This window comes from Microcebus murinus, chromosome 13 (genome assembly GCF_040939455.1).
Source record: "Microcebus murinus isolate Inina chromosome 13, M.murinus_Inina_mat1.0, whole genome shotgun sequence".
Classification (NCBI taxonomy): Eukaryota; Metazoa; Chordata; class Mammalia; order Primates; family Cheirogaleidae; genus Microcebus; species Microcebus murinus.
In genome coordinates this window covers 78,279,175-78,305,940 of record NC_134116.1, presented here as the reverse complement: position 1 = coordinate 78,305,940, position 26,766 = coordinate 78,279,175, and the positions used below count along the sequence as shown (strand labels likewise).

The 26,766-nt window shown below is 47.2% G+C and overlaps 1 protein-coding gene across 2 annotated transcripts in view; it reads right to left on the bottom strand.

Moving 5' to 3' along the window:
* LOC105878807 (phospholipid-transporting ATPase IB) overlaps window positions 1–26,766 on the bottom strand; it is a 504,404-nt gene that overhangs the window by 111,539 nt on the left and 366,099 nt on the right. Inside the window, exons 31-34 of one of the 2 annotated variants that reach the window (XR_012922496.1) lie at window positions 18,341–18,402; window positions 18,064–18,212; window positions 17,735–17,791; window positions 16,230–16,251 (exon numbers count right to left, since the gene is read on the bottom strand). Coding sequence is in view for 1 of the 2 variants with exons in the window: in XM_076009551.1 (XP_075865666.1) it covers window positions 16,144–16,251; window positions 17,735–17,791; window positions 18,341–18,402 (227 nt within the window). In the remaining variant the exon portion in view is untranslated. Of the gene's footprint in view, window positions 1–16,143; window positions 16,252–17,734; window positions 17,792–18,063; window positions 18,213–18,340; window positions 18,403–26,766 lie in introns of those variants that run through there. The other variant, XM_076009551.1, reaches the window with a different exon arrangement.

The following is a 26,766-nucleotide window of genomic DNA, read 5'->3' as shown; positions in this document are numbered from 1 at the left end:
TGACTGGCACAGTTAATAAAGTTTAGCATGTTTGGGCTGTAGCTCCAACTTGTGAGGTCAAGGCCAAAAGACACTCCCCCCCTCCCCTCAGTGACCACTGTAATTCAGCGCCACCACCGGAGATACTATCCCGGGGGCTTGATAAAGAATTTCTAGAGAAAAAAAAGAGACACTAGCAGTGAAAAATATTTTATGTTTTAAGACATCCTTCCATGGAAATAAATCACAACAAAAGACAACGTCCGGAGTCCTGACTGTGTTTACTTACATTCTTGTCCTCAGTGCCAATGCTCTCTGCTCTCCTCCCACGCCAACAGCCCTACAGACCAAGTATGTGTGAGGACTGTTTGTGCCCCCTGGGAGCCAACTGCGTGAACATCTGAGAGAAGACCGGGGTATGCCATAAATCATGTGACACACACAACCAACACAGCGGCAGACGTGAAAATTGGCGGCATTGGCTTGCTCAGGATGTGTGCAGCAGGGGTGCTGGGGAAGGTGGCTTAAGGTGTCAGGCTCCCATGCCTGGGAGGTGATGATGGCGCTGAGCAGAGCGGGAGCGTGCTAGGGCGAGAGGAAGGCAGGAGCTCTGCTTCAGAGAGGAGTCTGAGGAACTGGGGGGCCATTGTAGGTGGATGACGTGGAGTTAGAGTGGTTGCGAGTCACCCTGTGGTCACTATCCCATAATGCCAGTCATTAGCTTTGATACAAATCATACAAGTCACAAGCAGCCAATCAGGTGATGCCTAAGGCTGGGAGGAGGCTCCTTTGGTTTGCACATTCCCCCCACCCCCGCCTCTGCCCGCCACTCTCAAAGCACTTACTGGATGGTCTTCTACACACAACAGAGTGTGCTGTCTTCAGGGAGTTTCCCTTCCAAAGGGCATACCTAAAACCTCATTTTTTCCAACGCTGAGTGGAAGTGAAGTGAGTGGTTAAATTGTTAGCCTTTTTGTTTACAATCTACTTATCAAATTAGTTTTTTTTTGGGGGGGGAGCAATCTCGTAAGATCGACATATGCAGGTCTTTGAGGGTTCAGGCTCAGGAGGAGCTCGCTAGAAAGGGAGCATTTTCCCTTTGTCAGTGATGCTGTGTGCTAAGCAATGTCCTTAACAAACACGCTACCTTCCCAGCCCTGTCTAGAGGGGCTGGGGACTTATAAAATGGCCTCAGAATTCACAGTGATGGTGATTTGGGTAGTCAACAGCTTGAGAGGGGGCTCCTGGCAAAACTGGGATTGATTAACTACAATCGAAACTTAAGCTGCTACGGCTGGCACAGAGCTTCAGAAAGGCACTTGCTCTAAGGAGCAGGGGATAGACACCCTCGAGTACCTACAACTGGACAGGAACCAGAAATCGAGGGAGTCAGGGGCACCAAGGGCAGAAGACATCAAAAAGAGAGACAGCCCCAGAACTAACTTTAAAGAAAGCAAAACACACATAAAATTAATATATATGAACAGCTCTTGATGAAACTGAAAGTAAAATGACATGACAAATCCACAAATACTACCGCTTCATGCATCGCTCTGTCGGTCAGAAGTGCCATGTTTAGGGTTTTGAGTTCTAGAAGCTTCTTTCACCCTAACAGAGTGTTAGAGAATGAAGAGGTGGGCTCTGTAGACCACTGGTCCTCATCTGCAACCTTCTAGAATGACAACTAACTCTGGCATCAGTGATATTGAGGAATAAAGAGAATTTGGGGGGGGAGGGGAAAGCCTAAAATAACATCTAACAGGTGGCAATCTGTCACCGAGTTGACCTGTGTCAGAAGAACAACATGAAAGGCTTGACCCAAATTCACTCTCATGCTGTAGATATGAGAACACTACTTTATTAGGCTTATTCTACTGGGTTTGAACCACTGGAAAACTTTGGGAAACAAAGAGAAAAAAAGATTGGCTTTTCTTTTAATAAAAGTGAACAAATCCCCCAATAGACAACTTTGTTAATTATCTAAAGTTGTTTCTTGATTTTATATTCCCTGTTCAAAACAAACTATTCCAGTAATCATGAGCTATTTTCCAAAATCATCAGATTTTAAAAATCTCACCTAGAATCAATATTTTTATGTTACAGAAAACAATATGTCCTAATGCAATATTTAATTCTCTTTTAAAGAATTTTCTTTATTAAAGGGTTTTTTTTTTACTCATTTTAAAAGGTGTAGCAGTCAGAAAGACAGCACAAAAATAACACTCATATATTCAGACTCCCTCTATTTCCATATGTTTCTAAGAATTACCTTTCCCACATTAATCATAAAAAGGCAAAATTCTGACTTACTACACACAGCACAGGACCTTTTGTTCATGCTCAGTCTTATCCTTTCTTAATGCCGTGCCTAGCAGAGCTTCTCGACAGGCCTGTGATTCCCTGCACTGAACTTTTTAAAGCCCCTCTCTGCAGGTGTCTCAGCCCCACCTGGCCTTCTCCATCACTCCTCGGTTATCAATCACCGTTGCCACTCTTGCCTCCTCCCAGCCCTGCTTCTTCTGGCTCTACTGGACATGCAACCACTTTACTTACCGCTTTTCTTTCCTTTGATTAAGATGCTGTGCGAGACAGACATTCCAAATCTTAAACTTGTTCTCCTCTTATACTAGGGCTTTAGTGGACACTAAAATCCTACCCCGCAAACTCCGCTCTGGGGCCAGACTCACCTGCCCCAGGAAGCCTCACCAGGTGCCATGAGCTTGGACTGCACCACCCGACCTACAGAGGGGCCACCCCCAGGGCAGCTCCATGTCTTCCATGAAGTCGTCCCAGATTTATCAGAGGCCAGCTGCTCACTGAGCTCTATCTATGCCTGACATTTTTCTTGACCCAAGTCCCTCTCTGACCATGTGCTCATCTTTATGACTTCAAAATGTCAATCTTCTGAATGCCATAATGAAAATGCTGCCCGGTGAGGTGCTGGTTTAGGGTGTGTACATTTCTGCCATTGCCACCTGTGACCCACTGTCTTGCTCAGTGTTACCTTTCATCATAAAACCATTAGATAACGACTGGCTTGGTACCACCTGGAATTGGGTCATCAAAAAAATCCATCTTGATTCTCTTTTTGCCTTTTTTTTAAATATCAGCTTTTCCATGAAGTCATTAAACATGACCATTAACTCTTGCTAAATGCCAATATCAATGAATATTATGCCACAGATACAACGCGCGTAGCTAACAGTTGGCCTAAAATCTTAACTGGAGATGTTCTATTGTTCTTTGGGTAGGGAAAATACATAGTTTGTGCTACTGGACTTTTGAGCACACTTCTCTTAAGAAAAGTGCTAAATTTATTAAATTATAATCACTTCTTATGTGCATATCCTGTGCTAGGTACTTCTAAATTTTCAAATATTTGGCATCGCTTGTGTTATTGTGTTATCAATTCAGCACACAGATATGAGGCACCTACTACACACAGCCAGCTACATTCCCGTTGTTCAGTTGTATTTTACTACCTCATTCATTTGAATATTTACTGAATGCCAAAAAGGATGAATGCCAGGTACCAAGGATGTACTGGAGGGCATCCTTCCAACAGGGCTCACAGTTTAGAGGGAGAAACTGATGTCAATCATGAAATTATGTTAATAAAAAGGTGGATTTCATGACAAACTGTGTTAAAAAAACAAACCTCTTAATCATTTTTTTAAGAGACGGAGGTCTCACTGTGTTGCCATGGCTGGAGTGGCAGGGCACTGCAGCCTGGGCTCAGGGGCGCTCCCAGCCAGGCGACACCACCCCCAGCTTCATGGTGGCTGTTTTTAAGTGCAAGTTCAGCAGTGTTAACTATATTCACATCGTTGTGCAGCAGATCTCTAGAACTCTTCCATCTTGCAAAACTGCAATTCTACATCCATTAAACAACTCCTCGCTGTCCCCTGCCCCCAGCCCCTGCAAACCACCATTCTACTTCCTGTGTCTGTGAGCTTGACTAGTTTAGATACCACACAGAAGTGGAACCATACAGTGCTTGTCTTTTTGTGACTGGCGTATTTCACTTAGCATAACGCCCTCAAATTTTCAAACCATGTTGTACCACAGTGACGGGTTTTCTTTTAAGAGTTGAACAATGTTCCATTGTGTGCACATATATCATGTTTTGTTTATCCATCCATCTGTTAAGGGACATTTTTATTACCTCCACCTTTCGGCTGTTGTGAATAATGCTGCTATAAATATGGGGAGAGGGAGGTGCAAGTATCTTTTAGAGACCCTGCTTTCAGTCCTGGAGGATACATGCCCAGCAGTGGAATTGCTGGATCATACAGTAGTTCTATTTTTAACTTTTTGAGAAATCTCCATACTGTTTTCCACAGTGGCTGCACCATTTTACGTTCCCACCAACAGTGCACTAAGGTTCCAATTTCTCCACATCCTCACCAACTATATCCTCCCTCCCTCCCTTCCTTCCTTCTCTCGCCATCCTAAGGGGCGTGAGGTGATATCTCACACGTATATCACAGAACAATAAAGGAGAGGTAGGTGGTGGGAAGCGGACACACAACAGGAGCACGCAGGTCCGGGATGCCGGGAAGGGCTTCCCTCCTGAAGCCACAGGCACCTGAGATCCGGTGACTGTGCAGACGCTGGCCGAGTAGGAGGCAGAGACCAGGCCCCCAGCGAGCGAGGCGAGGAGGTGCCAGCCTCACAGCTCTTCACACCAGGCAGTCAGAGCTGGGTCCAAGGGAGCTACGACAGGGACAAGGGGCCTCGAGGGCCTCAGGCACCCGGTAAAGGATGCTGAGCTTGTAAACTCCTTGAGGGCAACAGGAAACCAGGGAACAGCTAGACGGAGATTTGTGTTTTGAAAGACCGCTCCGGCTTCCGGGGAGGGAGGGACCCAGACAGACTGGGTGCTAAGAACCAGCTAGGAGGCTGCTCCCGTGGCCCAGGCAGCACACACTAAGTGGATGGGACGAGAACTGGATGGAGGGAAATATATTTCAGAGATATTTAGGAGGTAAAAATGACGGAGCTTGGGTTCATCATAATAACGGGGGAGGGGTCTGAAACCCAAGAAAGACAAAAAAGGGTGAGGGGTTCACACAATCTTAGGGATTAAATGACCATCCTCCTTAGAAACTGTCGTGTACTTAATACACTAACCACTCAGGTTAGGGAATAGCCTCAACCTGAATTCGGCGGCATAGATTCTCTCTGCCCAGCAAGACATCAACGTGACCAAAGCCCCAGGCCCTGACCTCGGCCTTCTAATATCCAGGAGAAGATGATGCGCGATATTAGCCAACATCTTGGAAAAAAACCGCTCGAAGTCAGATCCACGCCTTATAAATCTTGGTTTATAAACCCCACTTAAAGCAGTCGATAAGCCCACAGATGAATAGCTCGGTCGTCTTCCCCAGATCTTATTTGCAGGGAAAGTCCTGCCAGAAGGCCAAGACGCATTTCGCAGCAAGCGACTAAAATAGAAGCGAGGCGGGGCACGCCCTGGGTGCGTGGGAGAACCCCCTGGGTGCGTGGGAGAACGCCCTGGGTGCGTGGGAGAACCCCCTGGGTGCGTGGGAGAACGCCCTGGGTGCGTGGGAGAACCCCCTGGGTGCGTGGGAGAACGCCCTGGGTGCGTGGGAGAACCCCCTGGGTGCGTGGGAGAACCCCCTGGGTGCGTGGGAGAACGCCCTGGGTGCGTGGGAGAACGCCCTGGGTGCGTGGGAGAACCCCCTGGGTGCGTGGGAGAACGCCCTGGGTGCGTGGGAGAACCCCCTGGGTGCGTGGGAGAACCCCCTGGGTGCGTGGGAGAACCCCCTGGGTGCGTGGGAGAACGCCCTGGGTGCGTGGGAGAACCCCCTGGGTGCGTGGGAGAACGCCCTGGGTGCGTGGGAGAACGCCCTGGGTGCGTGGGAGAACCCCCTGGGTGCGTGGGAGAACCCCCTGGGTGCGTGGGAGAACCCGGAGGATCTGGGCCAAGGCTGCGTTTCCTACCTCTTGATGCCGCCTGTGCTAAATTTAGCTTTGGGGAGTGAATCTGAGTTTCCAAATCTCCGTTGAGCAAGGGCCACGTTGCCCAGCGCAGCAGTCCCGGGCCGGACGCAGCCGCTGAGCCCCGGAAATGTTACCGGGTCTGGTCTGCCTGGGGAGGCGCCGCGAGTGCACCCCCCACGCCGGGCGCCAGAGGCTCAGCACACAGAGAAGAACGAACACAAACTACCTCATCGCCAATTTCTCTTTATGTTGATCACATCTTGAACTGATACTATTTTGGAAATGTTGAGCTAAATAAAATGTATTAATAAAACTAATTTCTTTTTGCTTTTTTAATATGGGTTGCTAGAAAATTTAAAATTATGCGCATGTCTCCCATTATATTTCTACTGGACAGCCCTGCCAGGACTGCTTGAGTCTCAGCCATCTGAGCCGCTGGCTGCCAAGGGAACGAGGCCTCTCTTAGAAAAGCTCCTGTTTCCTCCCATCTCTATTTCAAACAATTAGCTCCCACCCAAGCCTGTCCTCTTTTCCTTAGGTGGGGAAACTGGGGGAAGGATACACTGGAGGCTACAGAAACTAGGCAAAGTCCCTTCCTACTCCAACTTGGTGGATTCACGGTAGGAAAAGTTAGCCAGCAGCTTTTCTGCTACGTAATGGCAACTGTCAGTTTTCCGGAAGGGATAGGAGAGTTCTCTCTCTGTTTACTTGACCCAGAAAATTTTACCTTTCGTGTCTGCAACTTGACTTACTAATTTCTTCATTATTTAGGATTCTTTCCAGAAGTGACAGAAACCCAAGTTGATTTGTCTTATGCAAAAACAGGACTCTATTGGTTAATGGGTATCTAACAGTTCAGAGATGGAGCTAGCTTCAGGCAGAGCTGGATCCAGGGGTGCGGTCAATGCTGTCAGCTCTCGGTTTCCTCTGTCCTCAATTCATCCCAGCCAGGCACTCACTCTCTGCAGGGGCTCCTGGTAGCTCCCGGCCGGCATCACCCTCATATAACAGACCCAGCGACAAAAAAAGCTCCCTCTCCCCATTAGTTTCAATAAAAAAAAAAAAAAATCTCTGAACTGTCTCTAAGTGGGGGGCCAGTGTAGGGTACCATGACCATTCCTGAATTAATCACATGGTCAAGGAGGTGGAAGACTAGGTTGACTAGTCTTGGGCTGAGATGCAGACCCCAGAAACGGTGCAGCAGTAGAACCAGGACCTTCTGAATGCATGTCCTGAAAGAGGGGGAGGGACTTGGGACTATGACCAGAAGAGGGGGAAATGGATTCAGGGCGGGCGGAAGGCGACAAGATGCCATTGCATCCTGCACACAGTGATGCGTTCAATGCTGCGCAGCAAACTGGGTAGGGTGTGCCTGCCGAGCACACTCGAAAGTATCTGTGCACTTAAATATGCCCTCCTTTCAGTTTCTATCCTTCGTCAGGTTGCAACCATTAAAGAAAAATTGTGAATCAAAGCGCACATGTGAGCACAGACATAAGCAACCTAGATCCCTCTCTTCTTGTCTTTGGCCAAAGGAATGACAAATGCTTATGACAGCAGGTTAATCCAGGTTCAAAAGGCATCTGATTCACTCCAGGGACACTTCAGTATTTTACACTGCCAACGGAAACAACAGCAACTGACGATCTCACCTACTTTAAGTCTGTTCACTATTTCTGTCCTCTTAGACACGGTCGGCAATAGCTTTGCATCATTGTTTACGAAAAACAGGAAAATCGTGGAAAAGGCTGAACAGCATGCATTGCTTGTTCTTTCCTCTCTTCTCTGGTCCAGCCTCCCTGGGCGTGTTTTCTTGCATAACTTGATTTGGTGGCCTTTCTCCAGCACCTCTCTGCCTTTTAAACAGAGCAAGCCTGAAGGGCCCCCTCCAGCCCCGTCTCTGGGTGGGGGCACTGCCGTGATGACAGTCTCCAACCATCGGACAAGGCCACCTCCCTCTGCAGATGTCAGGGAAGGAAACTCCTGCACAGAATCCTAACAAGAGTGGCCTGCATACACACTTCCACATGTTTCCAGAAAGGAAAAGTTCAAAACCACATCAAACCTGCTCTGTGACCGCTGAGCATAAATATTACAAACAAACAAAATCAGCATGTAATGTGTACTTTAATTTGCTGACAGATATTTAAAAAATTAACATCAGAATGAATGACAAATGCTAACACCACAACAAAACCTCCGAAGGAAAAAAATAATAACTCACAATCAAAGCCGCCTGGCCTCTAATTAACACGCAGCATCCTTGGAACAAGAGGCCGAAATAAAATAAATCTCCAGAATAGAGAGAATTATGTATGGAGGAAGGAAGAGTGGAGACTGAAAAAAAAAATTATTTAGGGTTTTTCATAATGTACATAAGAAAATACCATTTGAACCTTGCTTTACTACAGAGAAGATTACGGCTCAATCACAAAGTCTGTTTATGCCTTCTAACCCCACATTTGTATTTTTAAAATTCCATTACATGTCAGGGTAAGTCACTTCGGATAAAATTTAATAAAAGCAAAATTTTAAGAATTGACCAGCATTTTCTTAGGATGCCCAGTTCATCACCACCCTGGGTGCTTTCCACGGTGAGGAAGTGAGAGACTCAGCCTGGCATCGACAGACTCCAGAGGGAAGCCCACTGCGCCACGCCCCACCTGCCTCAGTTTCCCCATACGGTAGCAGATTACTGAATGAGCTCATGCTCAGTTCGTCACGCATGCCACTGCAGATGCGTACGTACATGAGTAAGTTTAGTGTGACACATAGTATCGATGACTGTTCAATAAGCACCGCCTACTGTTATTTGCTGCCTTATTTTCTTTAATTTCCCTATTAAATCCAAAGATAGATATTATCTCCTTCCTAAACCCGACAAACTGGGGCTCAGAGACAACACAGGAATGGATATTGTGAACAACAGACTTAACTTCATAAATGTCCCAGGCGTTAGGTTAGTTTGGTTCAAATCCTGCTTTCACAGTTATGATTTGCACAGAACAGGACAGAAGTCTGACCCGGTCGCTTTAATCCAGGCGGGCTCCGTGGATCCCGCGGGCTTTGCGGGAAGCCGTCGGGATGACTCGATCGCCGATCCCGCTGCTGCCGCCTGCGGAAAGGATCTGGCGCCACTTTCCTGAGCTTCCGATTTTTTAAAGAATACGCTTTCTGTTTGTTAACCAGGAGAAGGAAAACAAAAACAGCGTGGCATTCCATGTAACAACTGCAAAAGCCATTTTCTGACGGAACTCTCGTCCCATGGATGCCTGAGTTTTCCGATTTTACAGCCCAGATACTTGCAGGCTGTGAAAACCTAGACGGCACCGGCCAAGTGAGTGTCTCCGATTTTTCTTTTCATTATCAATGAAGAGGTTTATTTTTGGTTATAGTTTTATTATTATTATTTTTTTGGTTCTAGTGACTGCCTCGGACAGGGATTGGCATGAGGAGAATTCAAGAGAGGGGAACGCACAGGAGAGGGGACCCGGGATGTGGGTGACAAGGGCCACGGGGACAGGAGAAACCCGGAAGTCACGCCCCCTCGGCTCTGCTCACATTGCGGTTTATGGAGATGAAAACGTCATCCAGAAACACAGCGTGTTACTCCTCGTGAGTCTTCCCGTTCCACAAAACGCGCGGCTGGAGCCAGATTGGAAACTGGACTCCAACAAACAATTTGGCCAACTTCAATGCTCAAAGAGGCCGCCGGGGTGACACCCCACGCGGAAAGGCAAGTCTGTTCGGACGGGCCTGTCCTCCTCGCGGGGCTCCCGCGGCCCGGCCGGCCCAGGCTCCTGAAACGCAAGGCTCCCTCCAGGACAACAGCACCGAGACCGTTCAGCACCGTCGTGGTACAGGGGACCCCGGCAAGCTTACGCGTCGGTCCGAGTGAGATGGTTCCTGGGGACGTTATTATCTCCAAAAACTAATCATTGCAACATCTAGGTAATTCTTTGCCATCTCCCTAAATCAATCTGCAACTTCGAGGAGAGCCAAACAGTAAAATATGCTAGGCTAAAGCCTGAAGCTTGTTTTTAAAAATCATTTATTTCCTCGGCTGGCCACGTCCTGGTGAAGGCAGGGGAAAGTCCCCCTCAGTATTTTGGGCGAAGGGGTGTCTCTTGTAGGAGTTGTATCTATATGGGAGAATGGGTGGGCGGCCGGGCCGGCTTCATTGGGTGTCTCAACAGCTGCATGAGACATTTTTGGGGTTTGTTTTTTTTTTTAACTTGTCAGTTAAGAATAATAATAAAATAATGAAAAGGAGACTTGTTTTTATTTGCCTTTTTGTCTTTCTGGTCTCCCTCCCACGCCAGCAGCAGCGTCCCGAGGGTGGCGGCAGTCATTCTAACACCGCAGCAGCAAATGTGCCGTTCAGACAAGAAGCCGTCTCTGTCTGTCTGTCTGTCTGTCTGTCTCTCTCTCTCTCTCTCTCTCTCTCTCTCTCAGATGGACTTCTTTAAGGAGCAAACACACTGCTCTCCCAGAAATCCCCAGCAAATGTCTCCTCGTGTCTCCTTTAGGGTTTCTGAGCCATTCGCTGCGACATGGGGGTGGGATAAAGCTGTCCCCCGCAGTTGGGGGCGGAAACGGCTCCCCAGAGGTGCTGGCCTCTGGTGCAGGGCAGAGCACACACGTGAACACGGGCTCGGCACCCTCAGGAAGGGGTGGGGGAGGGTGGGTGCTGGGACCACCAGCCACACGAGGCACCTCACCCTGAGGACGAGTCCTTTCCTTCACCCTCAGGCAGCCTCCTTCCTACAAGCCCTACCCTACGCACATCTGGAGCCACAGCTGGGCAAAGACGGCCACCGCCATGACGTCACCCCCACTTCTCGGCTCACCTCCTAGAGCACAGGCAGCGTGGAACAAACCTCACTCTTTTGGATCTCTCGGGGCACGTACCTAGGCCTGAGCTCCACTGGCTGCCAAGTCTGGGATGGGGGATGATCAGGGAAGATGAGGACTTAATTGCTGTGATTCAATGGTGACAGAGCCATGCCTCCCTCTGTTTACTTTTAGACCACTGGGATTTGCATTGTGCATACACAAGTGTGTCTATAAAACTCAAAAGTACATCCATTCCAGTATTTAGGATGATAAAAAAAAAAAAAAAAAAGCAATTCTGTCCCAAGCCAGAAACTGGCTGGAGCCGGGAAGTTGGCACTGCAGGCAGAGTTAGCAGTTTGTAGGCTTTGAAGTGAAACGGTTTCCCCCTGCTTTTACTAGCAATGAAAAGAACTTTAAAGGAAAAGCACCAAAGTTTGTGAGGAGCATTTTTCCATGGTGAGCGATGTGATGTGTTTTGGTGTAAGTCCCTGTTTAGAAAGCTGCTGCCTCAAGGCCGTCACTGACCCACCTGGCCACGTCTTGCATAACCTGCACGTGAGCCGTCAATCAGCTGTGAGCATCTTCAGGGCGCCAGCCTCTCCTGCGACAGCCAGCACCAGCTCAAACACTGCGGTGGAGTCGTAGTTTGGGTGTTTTAGAGCAGCTGTTCTTAAACTTTAAAGGGACGAATTGCCTGGAGATTTATGAAAATTAAGAACCCAGAGGTTCTGACTCTGTGCGTATGTGCGTGTGTGTGTGTGTGTGTGTGTGTGTGTGTATGAGAGTGTCAGAAAGAGAGAGAGAGAGAGACTGAGCATATTTTTTTTGGCGGGGGGGCAGTTGTCATTTTAACAAGCAACCCAGATGAATCAGATGCAGGTGGTCAATCGTCCTTACTGGGAAACATCTCAACTAGAACCTATAAAATGTTAGAATCCTTCGGCCAAAAGAATTAGAAAGTTTAAATCATAGCAATCTCTCTATTTATGAGCATTCAAAAACAATTCATCACTCCAGGAAAAAGAAGAACATGCATGTTTTAGATTTCCCACAGGTTACTGTATTAACTATTACATCTTCACCACAGTCCTCTGAGTTAACTAGAGTGGGTGATATTATTCTGACTTTGCTGATCAGGACATTAACGCAGGCAGAGTGATTTGCCAAAGGCTGCGTATAACCACCTGGGGCACGAACCCCGGTCTCCTGACTTTTGACTGGAGGTCAGATAAGAGGCCATCCCCTCAGACACTGCTCAAGTCAAAAGCTTTGGGAACCCACGAAGAAAATGTAAGCACATTTCCTGATCTGGTTTTGGATCCAGTTTCCGTCGCCTTTCTATTTCCAAGCTCTGCTTCAACAGGCAACTTTGGGAAAAGCAGTGCACTGAGGGAACCCTGTCATTTTCCACGTTTCAGCATTTGCTTTGGGGACCCCTTCTGGAGAAGCCCACGCCTCGTGGCTGTGCTCCCTGGGAAAAAGAAAAACGCCTGCCCCTCTACGGGAAAGCAAGGTCACATATTCTCCGTAGCTAAGGACTTTGGCATTAACCAGGACAGCCGTGACCCGAGTTTTTCATTTACCGTAGAGTTAAGCATGGGAACAGAAGGATGGAAAAGCAGGATGCTCCTAAAACCCCCACAAACGCTGTGCACTTTCAGGAGCGGAAGTATGCGGATGACTTCTTTGATTCAGAAACTTCCACTGGGAGTCCCTGGCTGGCCCTCTGGTTGGGTTTCACATACCAAGCCATGAGGTGCCTTAGGGGAGATAAAGACTCTTTGACAGCGGAGAACAAGTCTTTAATTCTACAGCCCTTCCTTTCCTCTGCCCTCCAGGGAAAACCTGCGTGAGAGAAACTCCAAATATAATGGACAAGACAAAGAAATATTTAATCAAATCAGTTTAGGAAACCCCAGCAGAAACAATACTTCTTTTCAATGGTTGAAGACGTTATGAATAGACAGAATGTTTTGTGTGTCGAATCTCTCTCTGGCTTAATTCTAAAGCTTCAAGGAATTACGCTCACTTGCCAGAAACCTACTGTTTAGTGAACTAAAAAAAAAATGGTTTATAAAAATCACTAAAACATTCTTAAACTGGTACTTTTTAAAAAGCAGTATTTTCCCTATAATACCCTTCACTCTGAAGCGTTCACCAACCAAGAACCCAAGGGACAAACATGGCTCAGGCATATTCTCAACAGTCCCCCAAACAGCCAGTTCCTTTCACTGATGCACCTGTACCCAGGTGCCCCCTCTCTTCGTGACAGCGCACGATTCCTCCTGGGTCAACACAGAACCTTTCTGAGACTTCAGGCTAGTTTAACCACTCTACGCTAAAGTGATTCTTCAAAAGTGTTAAAAATGTTTTTTTTTTTTTTTTTAATACTTCCCTACCATTTTTCAAAGAATGAATGAACCATTGAGTCAAAATAGAGAGTGAGCCAGGCATAGTGGCTCACGCCTGTAATCCTAGCACTCTGGGAGGCAGAGGCGGGAGGATTGCTTCTGCTCAGGAGTTCGAGACCAGCCTGAGGCAAGACCCCGTCTCTACTAAAAATAGAAAAATTAGCCAGATGTGCTGGTGCACAGCTATAGTCCCAGCTACTCGGGAGGCTGAGGCAGGAGGATCAGTTGAGCCCAGGAGTTTGAGGTTGCAGTGAGCTAAGATAACGCCATTGCATTCTACCCAGGGTGACAGAGTGAGACTGTCTCAAACAAAAAAAAAAAAAAAAAAAAATAGAGCGTGGCAGACAGCAGGTGATTCACTATTGACTGGTTGGCTGTGACACTAAATCACACATGGTTTCCTGATGCCCTTTTCCCACTCAGAGCTCCCTCCAGAAGAAGACTAGAGATGATAAACAGCTCTTTAAACCCAGTCAGCAGATCACCCATTCAGAAATCTGGCTGCAGGAAAACTGCACTAACCCTCTTATTCAGACCGAAAACCTCAGTCTCACCCAGCTCTGTTCTAGTTCATAACATCATCATTTGTATCATAGAAATGCATCAACCAACAAAAAGGTTAAAATGACATGGTTTGAGTAAAATTAAAAAATGCTTTTATACAAAAGTGAAATGTAGTTTAATGGCATCACTTCTTTGCTCTTGGACAGTAGGAATGGTCCCTAAATTTCTACTGGAAGAGTCCCCAAATACGTATATTTCACCGTTAAGCTGAGCCTCAGCACCACACAGACCTGCAGGCTTATGCGACGTGTATAGCAAAAACGCTGGCACGTTAGTGGCTGTGTGATCAGCCTGGCCCCTTGGCAGTTCAGAAGTCATTTGCCCCAGGGCAGCGAGCCAGTGGCGGGCCTGATTCACGCGTGTTTGAATCACAGTTCCTGAAGCACAGCGCACGGGCGGTGTGGCGGCAGCTCTCTGTCCAGGATGCTGGAGGGGCTTCCAAAGGAATGGGCTGTGCCTGCCAGTCACACACCAGCTGACCCCATCCTGCCAGCTGTCACTCTCCCCTAATTTAGAAAACCGTGCACGGCAGCCCCATTGTTGCCCCGCGCCATAAAACTCCCCCAAACGGGATATCAGGAGCAGATCCACCTTAGCCAGGTGGAGGAGAACACGAAGCAGACACCCTAAGCACCAATGCCTTACCCAAATGATCCCCTTGCAGGGGATACTTTTCTTGGTTTGTTTTGTGGGACCTATTGCATTGCTTTACAATAAAATTGATTTCTTTAAATGCACAAAGTATCTTCTGTTGGGGAATGCTCATTTGGCTGCATGACAATCTTCTGGGTTCATTCAACACCCTCTCATTTCCTCTATTGCCTGGATTTGGAAAGGAACTGTAAACCACGTTATGGGTTTGTCCTCTTTCCGTACACAAAGCAAAGATGCATCAGAGCACACGAGAGACCGTGCCTGCAGGACAGGGCCATCCTGCTCGGCACCTCCACTCATGGCAGGCCCTGCACACCCTGGGGTGTCAGCTGCCTGCTGACTAAGGCAACGCCACCCTGGATCATCTCACCTGGAACAGCTGCTGGGCATGATCTAGACTTGGGTGGACTCCGGAGCTTTTGTTTATTTCTACAGAGTAAGCGAGGCAGACATAGCAGCCAGGTGGGCCATGCACAGGCCCGCCCCTAAACTATGTATTCCTGGGGCGGGACCACCAGCGGAAGCCTGACACACGGTTCTCCCCTTCTCACCCCTGGCTCTGACCCCAGCACACACATCCTCCTGCGAACGTGGTGGACAGACCGGCACCACCGCCCATCTACTCAGTGCACGGCCCCTGCAGAGAGCTGCCCCTTGGGCCCAGGGGAGCACACACCGGCCTGCATCTGGGGCGAGGGCCATGGGCCTGGGCTGTGGGTTCTGGCTGTTTGGGAAGGAAGCTTGGAGGACTGGGAGCCCAGAGAACGGACGGAAGTGGGAAGACTGGCTCGGTGCACCACGGCTTTCCACTCTGTGCAGAGGAACAACTCTGCTGTGAGGACAGGGCCTGGGCAGCCAGCTGTGGGCGACCCCAGGGTGGGGTCTGTGGGGTGGGCCCGGACACCTGGGCCCGCACAGCTTCTCCGGCAAATCGAGGAGGTTCAAACCACAGATTACCAAGTTCCTGTCTCCGCACACCTAATACCCCGGGATTCTATGACCCAATTTGTCCCTGTTGATGGCTCAATCTCAAACACTGGATAAAAACAATATAAAAGAAAAGGAAATATAAAAAAAATATTCAAGCAAGTATAAAGGCCTTCCAATCTCAGCCTCTCCAGTTCAAAGACATGAACCACGAGGGGTTCCGGGTTCATCAATGATCTGGTTAACAGAGTTGTTAGATTTATCTTTCACAGGTGACCAGTTATCAGCTAATCGGAGTGTAACATCAAAACTGTAATCAACATAATCACTGGAATACGAATGACTAAAACAGCTCCAGTTTTTCAAAGGGCCACACGCTGTAAACATCAGTAATGCGCTATGGAAATGTGGACATGCTGGGTAAGTCAGACCATTTAAGTTGACGATTTTCCACAATATTGAAAACTTCAGGCCAGGCGTGGTGGCTCACGCTGTAGGCCCAGCACTTTGGGAGGTCGGGCCGGGAAGTTCGCTCCAGCCCAGGAGTTCAAGATCAGCTTAGGCAGCATAGCGAGACCCCGTCTCTACACAAAACTTTAAACAATTCTCAAACGCCGCTTCTGCGGACTGGACAACCTCTTTGAGATGCTTCGATTCGGCTCATCTCCTGATAAATTCTGATGGAAGCAGGTAACACCAGCCTCTCCTCATGGTTGTTGTGGGACGCAGAAAGCCTCTCACCCACACGTGGGAAACGCCGCTACCACAGGGCGCAGCGGGCACAGTGACAATTAGCAGTACTGACCTGCCCTTTCATATCCGGAGCAATGGGAATGGTGGGCCAGATGGTTGAGTAGACGCCGAAAAACACCAGCCAGATCAGCATGCTGCCCCAGACCGCCAGGTGACTGAACTGCAGGGGGAAACAGACACTCAGACGGGGCTTCTCACCGCTGGGCGGACTCGCCGGAATCCACCTGCTGCGGGAACCCCTGCACCCAAACTACCTCTCCCTATGGGAACACTGGGGAGTTCCATTTTTCTAACTCCTTTGTCTCAGAATTTTTAACAATGAATTCAAGTGGCCAGTGGCCACAAACCGCCCTGAAGAAGAACACGCTTTTGCTGTCACAGCTGACTTTCCTCTAAGACCCGTGCTACAGTGACAGCAGGCACCTCTCAGCTCATGGCAAGTGTCTGCTCCACCCTGGGGCTGCACGGAACACGGCCCCATTAGCCCGGTAAGAGAGCGGCTGAACAGGCAAAACGAATTTACGTTATTTATGTTATTTACCATTTCGAGACTCTGGTTGTTCCATTCGTTTTGCAAAGTTGTTTTTTTTTTTTAAATCTGGAATGGATATTATATCTTAATGCCCCTCTCAGCATCTACTGAGTTTCTATTTTTCTCTCTCTTGTCCTCTCAGTATGATGATCCCTGATGTCTTTCTTTCTTCCATACCCTACAATCTAATCAACCTGCAAGTTCTGTTAGCTTTTCACAAGACAAAAAATGCAACCAGACTCCGACCACTTCCCACTACCTCTTCCTCTAACATCCCAGCCTAGGCCACCCTCACTTCTGACCTGGACTAGCTGCTTCTGTCCCTCTCTCTCCTGAGGGAGCCCCAGTTGCGCACCCTGACCTCCCACCCCGTGCCCATTTTTCTTAGCAGAATATTTAAACATCGGCCAGGTCATGACACTCTGAGGGAGACAAACATGAAGCGTTAGTTACAACCCTCCAATGTTGGAAATAACCAAAACGTCTAAAATAAGAGGCAATGAAATAAATGATGGAACATCTGTACAACTTAATACTCTTCAACCGCGAGCAATGATTTCGTGGAATTATATTCCGAGGCATAGAACATGTGCCTGATATATTTTTAAGTACAAAAGGATTACAAAGCTCTATGTTCTATAATGTATCGTCATATTAAAAAAATACACACATATTAAAAAAATACACATATCTTACAGATATGGAACAAAGTCTGGAAGGTTACAGAGCAGAGTATTAATTAGGTATCTCTTGGTGGTAAAATCATGGAAATTAAATTTTTTTGCTCTTCTGTATTTCCCATATGCATGTGTATATGTATGTGTGTGTATACAGGGCTTTGGGGGGTTTTCTCACAATGGGCGTATACATTTGAAATGAGATGACTGTTAATAGCTTAGAGCTATAATTAGGTGCCAAGCAAATGAATCACCAAGAAACTTTGGATTGCAAATTTGCCCTGATAAAGATCAAACCACAAATTTTACATGCAAAACTTAAAATAAGATAGCTAGATGTTACTTATTGTTTCCCCAAGGCTTTGCATTAAAGCAAAATCATAGCATAAAAAATACCTATACTGGATAGAGAAACAATTCTAGAGAAAACTTACTTTAGTCCAAGCTGTAGTCTCCAAACCAGCTTTCAGACACACAGTAACGACAACATACTGTGAAAAGAAAGAAGAGTTTGGAAAAAATACATTATCCTCAGTGAGCTATTTCCATTTTCCGTGGGAAATCCCACGTCTCTGCTCCAGAGTTAGCTCCTCCAAGGAAGAGATATTTTCAAAGTGCCACATGGGTAGCTAACGCTCTAGGGGTTATTTTTAGGAAACACACAGGCAGATTTACTCCCAGAAAAACTCTCATTCTAGTGATGGTCTTCTCACAAATAATAGTTTTGCCCTTTCCTTAGCGTAGATGATTTGGGAGAAATCACCTTCCCGAGTGTTTTCTTTTAAGGGTGGATGTGCAACGGTCCTTTGAAGAACTGGGAAGTCTGCCAATCACCCATCTAGAAACAGACTCTGCAGAACCTTCACAAACAACACAGTAAGCATTTCACAACCGTTCTGCGCTTCAAGGAATCTATAAAATATAGTTTAAAGACTTGACATAAATAATAATAATGAGGAAGGCCTTATATAAAAGGTATAGAGAAAGTATAACCCACACGTGGACCATTTAAGAATGGCCCAATAAGCAGGTAAACTTACCGTGTAAACAATATTTCCAACAAATAAATAGTCGGTAGCCTGACCACTGGCCAGCGGAGTATCTGCAAAACAAATAAGTTTCTATTACCTTCCAAGAAGCAGGGCACAGCCATCTATTTTATTCAGAACATTAAAAATGGAACTTTAGAAACATCTATCAAAACCTAGGGGCATTTCAAAATTGCATCATCTGTGATTCTAATGCCTACTTCTCTTTCTAACTCTGAGTTTTCTTCATCTTATATTTTCTCCAAATGAAGCAAATAAAATCAAGCTTCCAAAAACCAAATGGCCATTTGATCTGCATTGAAATTTACATTTTTATAAAGATTAAAATCTTTTTATCCATTTTTTTTAAAAAGGAAAGGAATAAGAATATACTAATCTCTCTTTATTAAGTGCTAACATTATATAATATCTTTTTCAAGTGTTCATTTACTATTCATCTTTAATTTTTGATATATTAGAATTGTGGGCCAATGAAAAAAGATAACTACATGAATACAGAATCAATTCATAATGACTGAACTTGGAAAGAATTTGGGGGATATTCACTACTCATGTTCTCATTTGCAAACTACATGAACTTCTGGAGTCTATAAACTGGGAAATACAAGCATCCAATGAGTGATGTTTACAAAACACAGCCAGGATTTTGAAGCATCAGTTTTCATATCTTCTTCTTTCTTTGTTTCCAAAGATGGCTATTAAACTGTATATAACAATCGCTAAGGCAGAATGTTAATAGAATTATCCAATTTATGTCAGTCCTGCTCAGAGAAGTCTGGTTTCTATCCTGAGGGGTCAAAGCCTATTTTAAGATCATGAACAGTTTCTTTGGATGATAGCAACAACCTCCTTTTATACTTTTTAATACTCAAAATATCAGATCTGTGGCCCACGGGCTGGGTAGATAGGGATTTTTGTGTTAAATTTCCAACCCAGTAGCTGTTATGCACATGTATCTGTGCTTGATGGTTTACCCATCTGCTTGCTGAAGAAGCCCACTCTTACTAAATAAGCACGATCTGTTGCCTTTCCTACAGCAACATAAGTAAGTCGCAGTGGAATAGGGTGGTCCTGAGTCCCTGGATCCAGCCCCCGGGGCACACGCTCTCTCCTGACTCTAGACAGGTGAAGAGAAGATTAACAAGCAAAGCGACACCATGGGCTGCATCGGACACAGCCCCGAACCCGAGGGCTTGCTGCTGGGCAAGGCGGTGAGAGTCACAACAGGAGAACAGAGAGAGAAAAGTGGCCACTGACTTAAAAAGGGATGAGCTCAACGCTTAGGGGAGAGGCGGTGAAGAGAGACCGCAGCTTTGGCAGAACTTCTCTAAAAAGTTCAAAAAGTAGGGGAGACGCTAAATTAACCTCAAGAAGCCAACAAACTGATGCTGCACCAGCAAATAAATATTATTAATAGCTACTCAGAGCTGCAGGGCTTCCCTTTTCAGCAACCGGCCCTCAGATTGTTTGCATAACAAGGGCGACACTTTTAAAGGCAACCCCCCCCCATAAAGAAACACTGGAGTTTAGACGGAAGACCATTTCTTTGATTCTAACACAGATTACATAGCCTTGAAAGGAACAACATTATTCTTTTAAGTTCTCTGGGAGCAAAATCGACCATGGCCGAGAGTCACTGGCTTAGAGGAAAGGAAGAGGAAGAGCTGGAATAGGTAGGGAGGACCCACTCTGCTCTCCCCAGTCAGGCCAGGAGGTGAGCAGGGTGGGTCACAGCCATCTGCCAGATCAGGAGGGAGAGACAGGTGAGGCTCTAGCACTAGGCGATGCAGTTCAGAGAGCTGTTTGGCTTTTACAAGGGCACGAACTTTTTGATCACTCTGGGGCTGAATGTTAACTTTGAAGAGAGCACATACACCCAGAGGGACCCGTAAGACTACTGAACACGGACGGAGCTGGCAATTTGGCGTGAACCGAAGAAACAGACAACTAGAGGACGTTTTCCAACTGCAGCGCCTAGAGGTTCACAATGCATTAATCTCTAACTTGCCATGAGAGGGGATGCTACTGGCATTTAATCAAATGTTTACACTTCAGGCAATTTTGAGCACTGAACTTTCATGAAGATAAGACAAAACCTAGTATTATTTCAGTTCATCGTTCCGGAGGGGTAACAACACTGCATTCGTTTTCAGCTTAGGAAGGAGTATCTCCTTCCCCATTAGTCAAAGCTAATGGCATTTGGAAATAACTTATTCCCTTGGAGGAGAAACTCCCAAACCAAGACGAGATTCTGGGACCTGCCAAGAGCCCCTGAAAAGACAGCACCCTCCAAACAAGTCACAGTCGCCAGCCTGCACACCCTGTGGGGACAGTCCCCGTGGAATCGATGGCTGGGTTTCGGCTGCTTTAGAGGCAAACACCTGTGGGCATCATGCCTTGTTAAAACCTGCCAATAAGCTGATCCTGAAAGAAAGAACAGAGGCCCTAAGAAGGCATTTGTGGATGAACATATTGACAAGCTCCAGCTCGCTGCTGACTCAAGGCTGGAAAAGCCCACTCCCATTGTCCAGTTTATCCCGAAGCAGGTTGCTGACGAAATACTCCTTCCCACTCTGCTTCATCTTAACGGCGCTGTCTGTGATCCTACCGCTCCTCTCAGAAAAACATCTTCCTTGTCATTTCACTGTCTTTATTTTAGTTAGATATTTAAAATTTCAAGCGAACATTTTCAAAAGGAGGGAAAAACCTCCCCAAAACCTATTTGAATAGTTGAGTTCCCCAAGACAGCCTTCAGAACAGTGTTTATCTGTGCAAACCACGGTAAAGACGTTATTTCAGAGAAAGCAGAATGGGGGAGCAGAGGTGGATATTTGGGGGTGGGGGTGGGGGCAGCTGAGAGGGAAAAGGCTATTTCAGGCAAAAAGGAAATAGCCTACATTGGGCACGGAGAAGGATTCAGGGCAGAAAGGTGTACTGAGGAGGGAGGGGTGGAGGCTACTCGGGTGCCCGCCAGAATGGTGAGGTCAGCAGGGGTCAAACCAAGCAAGGCTCTAAAAAGATTCCTGTAAAGGAAATCCAACCAGAGTGCATGCGGAGAAACTCCACCTCCCAAACCTTTGTTTTCCTACCTCAGCCAGCCTGGAGCTGAGCGCTTCCTACCAGAAACCCGTCATTAGCGGACAAAGGCTTCAAGAGCCAGGGCAAAAGAAGGATTAGCCTGCCCAACTCAGCAGAACAACTGAATTTAACTGAGCCGCAGAGATCAGTCAGCCTTCTGCAAATCCAGGATCAGACCGGTGCTCAGGTGAGGGCTGAGCTGAGAGAGGAGGGCATTACCTGTCCCCAAAACCCAGGGGAACAACTTCCGAGGGGCAAGGAAAAAGCATGGGACAAATTCCCTACCTGCTGGGTTTGATGAAACACCGAGTCGCATTTAGAACAGTCTGTGATTGCATACGATGTGAAACCTAATATCATGATTATTGTTTCATGTATTAACCTACAAGAAAAGTGTCATAAAATGGGAGAAATTGCAACCCTGTCCCAGCTAGCCAGCACATGGTCTTAGAAACAATACAACGTTACGGCTTCAGGATCCACTGCCCCAAGGCAGCAGGCCAGCCTGTTCTTCCTGACTTAATATGATTTGCAAAATCTGGTTGGGCCCAGGGACGGACATAATGTAGGATTAGCCAAAGAGGTCTGGAAACATAGTCACTAAAACAGACCACTGTGAACAACTGGGACAAAACCACAGGGGCCCTCCACATTAGCAGTAACAGCCCAAAAATGTTGCATGCAAAAAAAAACCTCTTTGAAAATGCTTGTGGGAAAAGCCACAATTTGTAAGAAAAGTATGTCTCCCTTTTTTTTGAAACAGTCGGAATGATCAAGGAACTCGTTTCAGAATATTCCAAAGGGCTAGGGCGATGCCATTTTATTAAGATGCCATTTCAATTAAATGCTCATTTAGAAACGTTACATCATCACCCAGCTAAGCCACCAAATGTACTCAGAAATGGCTCTGACAAAAGGCAAATGTGAAGACAAAGTTATATAGCACAGTGCTGCATGGTCAGGGAAGACAGGGCTTTATGGCCCTGGAAACAGACGGGGCGAATGAATGCATGCGTCTGCCGGACACGTGGTGGGAGCCAGTGCCACACCTGGGCCGAGCACCACAGGGCTCCGCGGGGACAGTGGAGGCAGAGGTGGCGCCACTCCCTTGCCATGGGGGTGCTGGCTGAGACCTTCCGGTTGGAGAGCGGATGCCAGTTCCTCTTGCTTTCCCTCTCAACTTCACGTCGAGAACCTCCAGCAGTGCTATTGCAACAGCGCGGCCTGGATTCCAGAGCTCCTCCTGAGCCAGCTCGCTCTCCCGGCCAGGGAGGTCCCGGGGCTCCGGCGAGGCGCACACCGACCAGCCACGACCAGATTCGTATCTAGCGTGAAAATGCAGTCCAAGTCCCAGGTAATTAACTTACAAATAAACTCGGAGACCCTTACCTGTTCACGCCTGCACTACAATCGAAACTATTCTTTCGGCTTCCAACGTTATGAATTCATGGAGAGAAAGATTACTTCTCCGTTTCTCTGTAAAGGAGGGTGGCATAAGCTATCGGAGGGTGCTTCATGCAGGAGGGTAGGGTTTATACAAGTGTTAGTGATTATAATTACATTTGTAACCAGCGCTGCTGGGTCAAGTTCCTGGTTATATAAACCTTTCGCTGGATTTTCTCCTCTCTGTTGCCATGTCTGCTGGATAAAGCTAAGGGACACGAAACTCAAATTTCAACCTTTCTCTTTTTTTGCCTTTGTTTAGATTTGGAAAAGGAAGTAAAAATGATGCAAAGCGAACTTGATTGCCAAAGCCAAAACAGTCACCCGGCAAGGCCACAACATGTTGCTTATTTCTGGGTGCAGGGCTAAGCGACCACCTTGCCCAGCCCCCTGTGCCAGGTGGGCCCTGAGACCAGTTCTTGCCAATCAGACGTGAGCAGATGATGGATCCCTTCCTGCCTGACACGGTTCAGGGCAAACGATCTTCTCTCTCCCCTCCCAGAGTGGAGGCTGAGGTGCAGTGATGGAGCCCCGCTATGTTGAAACGGACCGGGCGTGTTTTAATCAGGTACAGGAGGACAGGCACACGTGGACAGGAGACGATTATACTTTCAGACCCTAGAAACAGGAGGCGCGGCATGCCACGCAGGGCCACGTGGGAGGCAGAGGGAGCGGGCAGAGAGCGGCCCAGAGCCTGCGCCGGGGACTCGCAGGAAGGCATGGGTGAGGCGGGGAAGGTGCGCTGAGCAAGTTTAGGATTGGATAGTCTGAGTAACTCTGGCGGGCTCTGGGCTGCAGGGGTGGGTCCCCTGTGTCCAGGCGTCTGGTGTGACGAAGGGCAGGGGGACACTGGCTCAGTGTGTGAGGGAGGGTGCAGGGAAGGACGTGGCTGGGGGCGAGGGTGTTGGCTTGGTTGGTTTGCATCAAAGGCGCACATGGGGGGCGTCATTTGCCATCTTTAGGAATTAGCTAGCCTGGGGCTGGTGTGGGGGAGCAGACGGTCTTCCAGAATCAAGGCACCACATGCCAGAGCAACAAGAACACGGAAAATAAGAAAAGCACAGTCAATACACCCATGAAGGATCCACTCGGCCGCTGGACAGTGACGTGGGTGAGAAATAAACTTTTCCTGGGAGGAGCCCCCAGGACACCTCGATTCAACGTCCTCCAAGGGTGCAACAGGGGACTCTGCCTCACGCTTCTTACGACAGGACACCAAACTGTTTAAGATGCATGTAGCACAGGGTTTACTAAAAGAGACACTGAAACATAAGAAACATTTAACTGAACGGAAACAATGGCCCTTCCAGCCCAATTCTGTGTCGCAAGACGTAGGAGGCAGAACACCTCATACATTTCATTACACAGAAAAGCAATTAATTGCTAAATTCCAGCCTTTATGGGAACAGTTCATTACTGGGTTTCAAGCAAACCAAAACTGAAAAAAACAAACAACAAAAAAAATTTGCATTTGAATTTGGAAATCTGGTTACATTTTAAGCATATTATAGTTGGGTTAGTAACCAGTCACTTAGATTTATGAGCTGTAGCTTCATTTGTATAAATCTAAAAACCGTCCAGAATGTTCTCTTTCTGGTTCTCAGGGAGCAAGTTCCATTTACTTCATTTATATGCATCAGGATTTCATGACTTCTGTCACACTATGTCCTGTCTGTAGGTCTTCCCATACGCCGGAGGCCACTAAGCCTCTTTTCTGTGCCATTTGGCATTTAATACCCGTATCAGAATATATTTAATTTATTTTAAATTTTTTCTGAACTGTACACAGTACTGTCAGTGGCTTTTAAAGGGGAACAGAGTGCCGGTGTATGGTTTCACATACCTTACGTTAAAGCACAGTATTTTGTTGGCCTTTGTGACTGCCAAACCACATTTACCTGGATAGGTTTAAGACACAGAACAACCAGGTAAAGCAGGGGAGTACTGATTAGCGCAATGCTAGGTCCTTCCAGCTCTACCGCCAATACGCCCACCTCTCTCTGCCACCATTATCACTGCACTAGACCACGCGACAGCTCACCAACCGGACTCCGGCAGTCATCCTTGCCAGCGTGGGTATTAAGAGAAAGCAGATCACGTGGCTCCTGGTTAAAGCCTGGCAATGGTTCCCTTACACTCCAAAAGGATGGTCTGACGTCTCTGTCCCCACCCTCATCATCCCAAGGCAATCTGTGCCCCACACTCCTGCCCCTACCCCTTTCCCCCAGCCCCCAACAGGTGCCTTCTTTGACTTGGAACCACTTCCTCACCCCATGCTGTTCCTGCAACCCAACTTCCCTCTCTGTTCTTTTCCCAGCTCACTTTCTACGCACCTGACAGCTCTGTTGCCACGTCCCCTGGGAAACAGTCCTTAAAGCCCAGCCCAGGGTAGCTTTCCTTGGAATACGCTGCATTTGACCTTGACCTTCGCTCCGGTAACACTTCTTGTTCAAGTCCTGCCTTCTCTAGGTGCAGGTTCCACCAGGGCAGGGACCTTGTCTGTGACATACACTACTACAAACCCAAACCCAGCGGGGGCCTGGCACACGCGACATACTCATTTGTCATCTTCTTTTTTTTATGAGTGAGTAATGGAGTTTAGGAAGTTGCAGTCTTAGAGAACACTGGCAGTCTTGCCCAAATTTAGCTTAATGTGAAACAATGCAAGTCATCAGGATTTACATGATACAAAACACCCAAGTTTACAGTAGCAAGGTAGAGGTCAGAAATACTTTAAGCTAGTAAGACCCAACAATGCCATGGGCAGAGAGAAGTGCACTAAGTTTTATTTTATACACGTGTTTATATTTGTTTCAGTATATAAAATATGCCTGATCTTATAGCAGCACATTTATCAAAAAGTGTAAAATAGTCTTCTCCAAAAATGCTGAATTAGCGCCCTGTTGCTGAATCAACGCCTGTATGTAAGTACCCACGTGGTACTTTTTCTTCCCAAAAGGTGAGGGAATTGTTTTCATGGTGTGGACTCTGGGGAACCAAGAACAAATGTTTTAGGAACCTTTTTCTGCTGGTAAGTATACTCTCGTTCCTATCACTGCCCTCTTAAATGACATCAAGAAAAATCTGAAAATTTCCTTTTATAAAATCAAAACTGATCTTACGATCTTTTGCCAATAACCACATTCCACTTCAAGGAGGGTTGCTCAGTTATGCTAACTGGACACACCTGAGCGGGGCTGAGACCAAGGCTTCTGATGAACTTGGTCCCGTGAAGGTGACATTACGGTTTCAACTTAGAAATCGCTTTTCAGATCAAAGGGTGGGAGCTGCCGGCAGACCATGGGAGCCAGCGAGAGGCCGTGATGGTTGGAAGAAGAAATCTGGTTTACTGAATTGCTCGAGCGGAAAAATTTATTTTGAAACTTGAAATGAATCATCACAAACTCCATGAGCAAAGGGGTGCTTTGAAACGTCTCTCCAAAACCACACAGAAATAAGCAAAGCAAAATTCCTGGAAGCATTCTAGGGAATGAACAATGTACCCACACCTTCTCAAATGTATTTCTTCCCAATAATTACATCGCCTTGCTCAAAGCAAACAGTGCTAGTATGTGCCTGAGCCTCTCTACTTGGATAGTGGAGGGAGAATTTTCTAGTAAAGCCCACTCATCCACACAGTATCAAATGGGGAGATGAAACTACACCAGGGACCTAGCCCCTGGTGAAGCAGCGCCATCTCAGGGCTCAGGGTCTGGGCAGGCATCGGAAGGACGCCAGGCTGCACCTGGCAGGTGGGGGAAGGCCTGCAGGTGCTCTTCGGTTAGACCAGGGCCCCACAGGCTTTGAAAGTGCCCCGGTTTGTTTCAGATTGGCTCATGCTCCTGTGCCTCTTTGAGGGTGGAGCAGATACATCCTTCTAAATGGCAATTCCAGGT